General features: G+C 42.5%; 1 protein-coding gene across 1 annotated transcript; it reads right to left on the bottom strand.

The window, feature by feature from the left end:
- Positions 1-8,459: 8,459 nt before the first annotated feature.
- Positions 8,460-10,053, bottom strand: EAF02_006297 (uncharacterized protein; the record flags this gene model as incomplete). The annotated part of the gene is made up of 3 exons (XM_038902345.1): positions 8,460-8,981; positions 9,040-9,774; positions 9,847-10,053. The coding sequence occupies 3 exons, from the start codon at positions 10,051-10,053 to the stop codon at positions 8,460-8,462; spliced, it is 1,464 nt and encodes a 487-aa protein (XP_038757565.1).
- Positions 10,054-10,825: the final 772 nt, after the last annotated feature.

Here is a 10,825-nt window from a genome sequence, read left to right as displayed (position 1 = left end):
TTATACTCTCTTTGAGCTTCCTTCCACTCTGGGCACAAATCAACTTCTCAATGTACCCTTCTCAACAAGTTGTAAGTTGTCTGTCTGTCTGTCTGTCTGGCTGTCTGTCTGGCTGTCTTTCTCAATGCTTCTTGGCTGGCTTTTATATCCCAGATCTCGAACTCAACCAAATCTTCTCAACTTTTTTTGATCGATCCAATGATGGGGACCCGGATACCTGTCTTCGGGAGTGTGATTGCCGACAATAGATGCGCCAGGTTCGATGCAAAGGTGTGGGTGCAGGTGTAAGTGTAAGTGTAGGTGTAGATACGGTACGTAGGCAGAGGTGTGTGAGTGGTAAAAGGGTGTGCAGGGACTTGGATGGAGAGGCACATGCAGCATATAAAAATAATAAAATAAAGCCAAAGTCAAAGCCAAAGCCTTGAATATTGGGTATCCTATGTCAATCAACAACAACAAAGTTTGGACGAAAGAAGAACGAAAATAAAACAAAAGGGCGATTCAGTCCTTCGATTTTTCTCGCATCGATTTAAACTTTGTTTGGTATGTTCTATGATTGGGTGAGGGGAGCGGGAGGGGGTGAAGGGGTTGAAGGGGTTGCAATTTCTTATATTGCAGTGCAGTCAATGAATAGCGTTGGGTACTGATCTGAATATGTCAATGTGATTGTTCTTGTGGGTATGGTATTTGTTGTACTAATAATAAACCACGTAGGTAGGTGTGTATAGTACGTATCGTAGGTACGTAGGGTAGCTGTTTCGTAGGTGCGGTAAGAATGTACGGAGTGCAATGCCAGATATAATCTCCTTTAGACTTTCGAGTTCCGCTTCTTTTGGCTTGTTTCTGTTTCTTCTCGTATTTTCATCTCTGTCGGTTGTTTCGTACTATGCTTCTAATGGTTGATGAATCATGAGAGCCTCCTCATTTCTTTGACCGCCAGCAGAGCACAGGCATGATATTCAATCAAGGCATAGTGTGCTTCGGATCCAAATCAATTAGAGCGTCGGTGCCGGTATAATGTCCACCAATGGGGGTTAGGAGGTGCTGTGGGAACTGGCTTGATGAGGGTTCCTATGCGCTTTGGATATGCTCCATCAAATGTTCAAAGAGGAAAAGTTTCCTGAACGATGAAGGTTGGGTTGGGACTTGAAAGATGGAAAGTAAAAGCTAGGAGGCAGGCTAGAATTCACTCCACATGGAGTTTAAGTCGTGATTTGAGTATTATACACTGCATAATTCGCCTACCTACCATTCCTCTCAAGCATGCAACCCATACATCATCAATTGTGAAAGTATGCAATATATGTATCATGCACCGATATATGTGGTTGACGACTCGTGTAACAAATACGAATAGTCGAGATGTTCTTACTATTGCCCAGATATATGAGCTGAAACTACTAGGCACTCGATATTTCGCTACTTCACAAGCGTTCTTGGACCCTGATAATAATTGAGATAGAAGGGGTTTAATTGTGGAAAGAGAGACAAGCAGTGATGGTCTATTAGGTTGGGCTTTAAACTTTCCTACTTCATGAGTATGGGGGCTAGCAGCTTCATAATATAAGGGGGGCCGACAACGTTACGGAAGCATTCATTAGTTACATAGGTACTTTGTACACCAACGCTATGATGAAGCAAAGTCTCGGTAAGTCTCGGTAAGTACTCTTGCCTCCCGTCTGTTTCGTTGTTTAATTGTCTTACAGTGATACAAGAGCACGAACTTCCAAAACCATTCTCATCTATACACTGGAAGTCTATCTGCAAAATGTAAGTTGTGTCTAATTCCCGTCTAATTGTGTCTGTCTAGTGGGTTGCAACCTACTCCGTACCGGTGACATCGACAGTCTTTCGTCTACTGCCCAAGGATATTCTCTTATCCCTACAAATTTCTCTACCGGTAATATCACATCAACCCCCAGTATGGTTGAGGCCTAGACCTTTACGATCCAATGGCACCACAATTGGCACACAACCCGAAGCCACAGAGGTCCGAGCGTTCATCTACTTATCCTCAAGCTCCCAAATTTTTCTTATTCTGCAGGAAAACCCCACTTCATCCCTGACACTAGAATTTCCGCTAAAGTACTCGAGAATGAATCAGGATCGACTGCATGTCAGATACTAGGTTACTGACACGTGGTAGGTCATGGCCTAGATGTATCCATGTACTGTTGAGAGTGGAGTAGTTCTACATTGGTATCTACATGTTGCCGGTTTACTTAAAGTCTTTGGGAAGTAACGGTGTAATCTATAATCGATGTATAATATCTATCGGGCCCAGGTAGTTGCTATTATACGGACGACTGCATGGTTACTACTCTGCTATGCTACTGTAGAATACACCTTCAATGCCTATGCGATTCTTCAAGCCTATTTATCCAGCCGGGGAAACGAAGCCGTGAACAGCACGATAATTTATATCCAAACAAAGTACTGTCGGATCCGAGTCATACATGTGAATATCTGCATCTTTCAGGCATTAAGCATCGGTATCGCATGTGTATTACTGTCAAAGTACGGCACTGCACAGGACAGTGATAAGTCTGGTAGCGAATTTCGATCTGGCTTACGGCAACACCCTCTCCGAACATTGGCGTTCCGTACCCCTCGTCGTCTCTCGTCAAAGCATCAAAGAGATGGCAGACATCTCCTTATGTACTCTCGTACCTCTTTCATTGCCAATATGTCAAGAGACTATGATTTCGATATGATGCATTACTGCCGTCGGGCAGATATCATACATATCACACATATTCGCGGAATTGGGCAGAGCTGCCGTGACACTCGGGCCGACCGCGCAGATGCGTAACAACTTACAAATACATGTTCTAATCCATTAACTTACATCCCATACAGTACTTTAATAATATATGGATGTATGGATACCCTCCAATAATGCGAGTGGAGGTGTGATTGTGATTGTCAACAACCCTTCCGTGGACATAAAGTAATCAACAACGAACGGCATGCCACTTTACCTCAGGTTTGATCGAGATTGGCGGTGAGAGAGGCGTTTCGGAGGCTTGTGAAATGGCCGAGTAGAGATGGTGTGAGTGGACTTTCCTCGTTAGGTTCCTTTTCCTTCTTTTAACTCCATGTACAATGTTATCATTTCGAGTGTGCTAGACGATATACCTTGAAAAGTATCTAAGCGGTGCTGGGTATACTTCGTCTAGCCGGAGGTAGATGTTATCTTCGAGAAGGAAAAGAAGACTATTGTGGGGTACGGGAAAACATTATCGTTTCCCATTAGCCACAGTATGCCTGCTACCTCATATATATCGTCTATTTTATTTGCAACAACGAACCGGTGAACTAATTTTTGACTTTTCACGACTCACGAGTGCTAAAAACTCCAAGTCCATCTATCTCGTAAGTATGAGGTAAAGAAAGGGGAGGGGTTTCGAAACAAGGCGAGTGAGGATCATTCCTTTTCTAAAGCCATCTTTCGGCTGGCTCTACCTCGCCGATTTCTGGCCGGAGAAAGACAACATTCATTCGGCGATCAATGTGTGATCAATGTATGCTGATCGCACTTGATCAAGAGATCGGATCTGATCAATTGATCTTTCATCGCTATACATGTTCCTCATCTTGTCGGCTTTGCCGCTCACTCATATGCTAGCGGCTAGCCATCCTTCTTGCATTTCCGTCGCTATCACATTTTCAACACTGCTTCTAGACAGAAACCTATCCCATCTGAAGAATTGTCTTTTCTCTTCAAAATCAGTATCCTAGTTATAAAGAATACCCTCAAAGGGAATAGTTCATAATGAGTTGATTCTAGGTCTTCACAGGCCCATAATCCCTACCTCTACCATGGTCGAACTTGTCCTTCGAGTCTGACAGGTCGAAATATAGCAAGATTTCTGCATCAAACCTTCCATTCCAATGCATTTTTTGTTTGAATTGTGCTCCCAATGGATCCCACCGCGAAGTTGTTGAAATAATTCCAAAACTTCATTTGACGAGAGAGTGTGAAATCTCTCAATGCATTACATATTTTTCTTCAGGAACATATTCTGCTGCATACAGCTCCAAATGTTACCCTAAACTCCACACCTTTTCACAGCGCTCCATGCTGACATCAGCGCATACATATTACGAAGCCTCCCCGCGAACCACAAATTTTCGCGATCTGTCCCTGCATATATGTTTGTCTCATTTAGCCTCAACTTTCAATTCTTGGTTCGCTTCCGCATTCCTCGTCATACATGAAAAGAGATGAGGAGAAGGTTACTTTGCTGCACGAAATATTATAATGACAGTTCGTATAAACCCAGAAATCGGGCATGGCAGTACCCAGTTTGAGAAGCCGACCGAAAACCAAAGGCCTCCCATTGTTCAGATAGGCTCAACAATTGAGGAAAACTCATCGTTAATGGATTTTGGAATTGCCAAGCTACCGGCATATAGTTTGCGCGCCATGCACATAAATCACACGGTTCTTTTGCCCGAGAATCGGTACCACAAGTTCAGGCCCTACGGTCCACAGAGAAAGGCATTGCAAGAAAGAGGCAGAACACACGACATCTCGGCCAACCGTTGCAATCCTTCCAGCTACCCGGCGAATTGCCGATACTCACACTTCTCTCGTACGACATCTGAATCACTCAGGTGACACGAGTAAGGTTACACCAGGAATCGCGAAACGACTTGCATGGTTATCTCGCAAAGCAGCGCCAAAAACCGCTAAAACCCCCACTTTGGTGTCCCCATGTACTTTATCTTGTGGGACATCCTCGAGAGGTATCCATGCAAGCATGTCATCTCAACAGAAGCCACAATATCGTTTTATATCTCCCAGCGTCCTGTCATATGCTCTCGTGTCCTCCACATTGAAGTTCGCTCATTCACACTATCCTCTCAAATCCGCCATCACTCGAGTCTTTTCACATGTCGCTGCAAAGTCTTCCTTCGCTTGCTGAGTGCAGAAAAACCACCTGATTGTACAAGTGCGATCAAATCCATAAAGCCTTTTCTTACATTTCTGATATCTTTACCGCCGTTTCAAAGGTTTGCAGGTTTTGCGAATTTTGTATTCAGCTGCAGCGTTCAATGTTTGGTGAAAGGTTGAGCCGCATAGCAATGCAGAAATCCATAGCATCGACAATTGGGTGCATGGAATGTTTCCGAACATGTAGATCGTCGTGGCGAGGAGGACAGAGAACACTTCATTGTAGTGGAATGAACGATCCTTTGATGCATTTGAGACCTGGGCTTTTGTAACGAGTGTCTTGAAAATTGACACTGTTTAGCCATGCTTCAATTTGCTTCAATTTGTTCTTTTCATGGCGAAGGATGTAGTCTCAAAATCTGTCATTAATAATCATCGGATATAATAGCACATGTGAACTAAAAGATCTGATCTCAAGACACTTGAATACAAGTTACCTATCAGATGTTCCGCTGAACATACTCAAAGTTTGCAAAGAAAGTCACTCTGGAATAACGAATCTTTGCATGTCTGACATCACCATATATCACTATTATTCCCATCATCGATCTTCTCCTATTCAAAGACACACACCCTTTCCCCTCCATCTGCTGAGACGTGAGTGATCTCCATTCTTTCAAAAGTTTAAAGCCGGCCCCAGATGTTCCAATAGAGGCTTTCGAATTGAAAAGAAGAAAAAAAAAACGAATACTAATCATCCGTTAATTCTCGTTTACATCTCTCATCTCATCATCTATTTTCCTTAATCTCCCCACCACCTATCTCCTTCCTATATCTGATGCCGGATACGTATGAGGAACAACAACGTAGCCATTCAACGGAAATCTCTCACTATCATTTTCCAGACTCGGATTCGGCAATACAATATGGATGACAAGATACATTAACCCCATGTAAGCTGGGAAGTAATCAAATATATCTGCATACCTACATTAATAGTGCCACTCACCACCATTGCAATAAGAACATAAATCTATTTAGAGACACTTGATATCGACACGTAGATTACTCCAAGCATGAACATCCAACATCATTCTCACAAATCCCATCACAATCTCTTGCTTACCTAAAAATCCATCTCACCATCACTCAAATCACAGTTGCCCCAGCATTCTCCCCAGGAAACTCGGTCGAAAAGAAATCGACAGTTTACAAATTCTACGAAGCGAGTTTGTTTCGATTTCTCGTGAAAGTATCTTGGTTCACCTACCTATGTGTATTCTTTCCTCTCCTCACCTCGCTCACACCATCTCTTTTCTACCCCAAATTTTCCCACTCTTCCCATTCTCTACAAAAATCGTAGAACTGATACAAAGCACAACACTACAACAACAAACAAACTTTTCATAACACTTCCATCTACTCCCCCCTTTCTCCCTTCTCCCCTGTAAACGATATCAGAACCTCGTACCCACAATATCATATACAAGATAAATGAATAACTATACAAATCATCTTCATATATCATCATCATCATCATCATCATCATCATCACAAAGCCTACCACCTACCTACACATCCTTCCCATGCCCCAAAAAAATTATCCACAACCTGAACATTCTCCTCATACACCAAAACAATATCTACAATCCACAATCCACAATCCACAATCCACAATCCACAATCCACAATCCACTATCCACTATCCACTATCCACTATCCACTATCCACTATCCACTATCCACTATCCCAATCTCACAACCACAACCACGAACCCATCAAAGTCCATATCCTCAATCATCCATTCCGCTCTGACACTCCAGCCCATTTCCACCCCTCACAGTCCCTATCCCCCATTCCCTATCCACCCAAATTCATCCAACAGCTCTTCCTCCACACGAAGACACCAACACACCAACATATAATCCAAATCCAAATCCAAAGCTACCACTCATCCATCCATTGTACCACAAATACACAAACGAACAAACAAACGAGCTACCAAACCACCCACCAAACCACCTCCAAGATTCACTACTCATAAATCTCCCCCTTCCCCTTCTCCTCCCCCCTACTTTCCAAATCCCTACTTCTCAGTTCTCACTTCCCCTTTCTCTCATCATATATATCCATATATATCTTCCACATCAAATCTACCCGTCTCAGACTACCCGTCTCACTTCGGATTCCCATCTCCTTTCTACTTTCCTATCCATATAATCATCACCTAGTAATTTTCTCCTTTATACATATATACACATACACATACTTACCTATATATAAAACTGCGCATGCATGATTTTATTCTCCAGGTTACACACTAACCCCATCTCCCATCCCCCATCTCCCATTTTCCAAACACCAGCACCAGCACCAATACCATCTTCACACCGTATACCCGAATAACTCCCCTCCCCCCCTTCCCCCTTCCCCCTTCCCGCCTCTTCTCTCTTTTCTCTAATATAGAAAATTCAGTTCTGATATAATATGATTCTAGAGTTTAAATACTCTATCTCATTCTATCCCATCCTATTTATCCCATCTTTTTCCATTCCATCCCATCCATCTCATCCCACCTCACCTCATTCCATTCATTTAGCTTCTTCATTTCTCTTCATTTCTCCTTTCCTTCTATCCACCTCCTTTCCACATATATCTTTCCACATATATCCTCCCACAAATCTCCTCTCATACATCTACCCACCTACCCACCTACCCAACTACCTATACAAATAAAACAAATATATTCTCACTCCTCCATTCCCACCACACTCCTCCATCACATACCTATATACCTACATACCTATATACCTACATATCTATATACCTACATACCTACATACCTACATACCCACATATCTATATACCAACTTTCCCAATCCCAATCCCAATCCCAATCTCACTCTCTCACTCTCCACAAATAAACCACTAAACAAAGAATCACCACCAAAATCATTCAAAAATGAACAACATACATCCATCATACCATACCATAATATCATAATATATCATAATATCATAATATCATAATATAATTAAAACTATATATATTTATTCATTCATCCATTCCATCATCAACACAACAACAACCTCCCTCAAAATAATCCCCTCCCCTCCCCCCCTCACCCCCCTCTCCACCTATCAAAACCCAAAATCCCCCCCCAAAAAACAAATACAAGAAGTTCTCCCAAAAAGCGATTGTGTACACGAAAATATCCATACAGCGATAAGTCATTCAGTAGCTAATATATACATAAGCCCCTGCCACTGCCTATACCCATAAGCGACCACGTACCACCGTAAAGAGTGGTGATGGATTCATTTGCGTGGTAGTTGAACGTTAGCATTAATCATGAGTATTGTATACTCATATCATATTTTCTCCTCCAAGTCCACAATCCTGAGATGAGATTCCCATGGATGTCCGACTCTTTCGATTTCGACCATTTCCACCTATCCTCAGTTTCCTCCAGCTTGGCCCAATTTTTGGTTCCAACCCCCTTACTTCTCCTACTCTGGTCAAATCATATTCTCTTCCAACACCACCCTCTAATCCACCTCAAGAATCCAATCTAACATTCTCCTTCCTATTTGTAACTCCATCCGTCTTCAATTCCACCCCGGTACCCCTCCCATTGATAGAATTTCCATTCAGCTTGATCTTTGGTTGAGGGGTCTCCTCTAAGACCTTCTTAGCAGCCACGGCATCAAGCCCCTCTTTTGCCAATGCATCCAATTTCATTTCTTCTGCCAATTCATTCTCATCATTATCCGATCTGTCATCTTCTACTATACTCATGAAAACGAATCTGTAGGCGATACGCAGAATATAGAAGAGCCAGAAAAGATTGAGAGCTTGTAAACTAGCGAGAAGAGCGGTTGAGATAACTTGTGAGAGTAGGCATTTATATTGTTCGGTTTCCCAGTTCAATTCATAAGGACCGACGGTTCTAAATTCATTGAATTCCGAGTAGAGAATTCTGAGGTTGAGATAATGACGGAGGTAGACCCAAGCAGCGATGAAGAATGCGAAGTAAGGTCCTACAAGAGGGTGATCCAAGTAATTGAGAGTTTTGGATGTCTAAAAAATTGTTAGTCCATGTCGTACGTTTTAGGACATGAGAGAATTGTAAACATACCGCTAGGAAGAAATCACTAATATCATGAGTGACATAAACAGCCAAGCCCATATATGTGAAATGAAAACGGTAGCTCAACCCAATAAGGAACAAAGACACAATGTGATGTCCAACCAATTCCCTATAATCCTTCCTAGGCTTCTCCAAACCCAGGCATAAAACTAGAGCCTGTTGCGCCCAGTATGCAGCCTGGAACAAGTAATAGAATTTAAATACCGCCTCGTGTGTCTTGTGCGGGAATCCCTCATACATTCCATGTGTATTGAAATACCAAACCGGGGTTCGACTCATGACGTACAAACCACAGGGACCGAGGAACCCAAAATAGATCGCAGTGTACATTTGTTCCATGAATCTTGATTGTTTAGCCCTACTCTTCAATCCACTCTTGCGAGCCAATGGTCTTAGGAATTTCTGCATGATGAATTCGCGAGTGAAGGATAAAACCACAATGTAGAAAGAAACCAAAGCAAAATCCCACGGTCCTTTGCCATATTGAATTGGTGCTCCCGGGTCCGACCCTTCCTCGCGAGGAAGTTCGTAAGCTGGGAAAATGAAATAGTGTAGGGGATTGGATTTCGAAGGATTGATGGCGTATAAGGAGAGGACAGCGGCGATGATAGCGAGAGGTGTAACCCAAGTATGCTTCAATGCATATCTTTTATATTGTTGCAATAGCGTCTTTGCTTTCCGCCTTTTCGAGTATGGTTTCTTTCGATCTCTATCTGCCTGTGCCTAAATACCAATACACCCATCAGTGTCTGCGATCATCCACAGAAGAGAAAACAGAGAAGAGAAAGTACTGACCTTAATTGTCCCGGGAGAGGGTGGCCTAACATCGACTGTAGCAAAAGCCGGCGCACCAGTATCTCCAGCTCTAATTTCACCACCTAACCCACTGGAACGCCGTCTTATTCTCGGAGATTCAATACTGCTCGGCGCATTGAGCGGTGTCAATTTGTCCTGCTTCGCTGACGATACCAGCTGCGGGAAAGATTCCGTCGTGGAAGGCATATTTGGGAAGACGATGAACAACCCAAGTAATCTTTATGAATCAATGAACTTTCCTCTCCCTGTAAACCTATCTGATTTACAACTTCCCGAATACTAGAAAAAAGTGGTCAATTACAAAAGAAGTATGTGCAATGGTTCAACCAATCTTAAGAAACATGCAATGGTTTTGAAAGAAATGTAGAAACTTCAATGAATCGATAGCTTGGGAGACGATACAACTTTTTTATGAGCATCCCGAACTACCACTCGGTACGTACAACATGCTCACTTACAAATTCGTCTAGGATCCTCGGACATCCATCTCCACCATCCGACATCACTTTGGGCATTCCCCTGTTATCGTTCATCAAAGGATAATTCAACAGAACAATGCACCTCTAGCGATTTTACATCATCAATGCCATAATGGTCTTCATATTCGGTCATGTCTAAATCGCAAACGGGACTTTGAATCTTGAACATGCATGCATATGCTTGAAATCGACACCCAAAAGGGTAGTAGTTCCTCTAATCAAAAAATGCTACTGTTTATGAGCCGGATGTCCTCATGAAAGGAGCATCCACTTGTGTTTCCAAAATGCTACTCATTGGTCTAGTCGTAGTTTTTGGCCTCGTAGTTTTTAGACTCCTTCACAAATCGCAAATGTCAATTGAATTACGTAGATATTCTTGGCCCAATTATCGATCCAAAAATAAAAAGGGGTATCTTTGGAATTCACATCGAATCACTTTGCTAATTCTTCACTATGCTTGAAACAATACTCCATTATGA

Source organism: Botrytis sinoallii (genome assembly GCF_014898435.1).
Source record: "Botrytis sinoallii strain Bc 23 chromosome Unknown BSIN_010, whole genome shotgun sequence".
NCBI lineage: Eukaryota > Fungi > Ascomycota > Leotiomycetes > Helotiales > Sclerotiniaceae > Botrytis > Botrytis sinoallii.
Note: the sequence above shows the minus strand (reverse complement) of the source record. Positions and strands in the feature narration are given on the sequence as shown.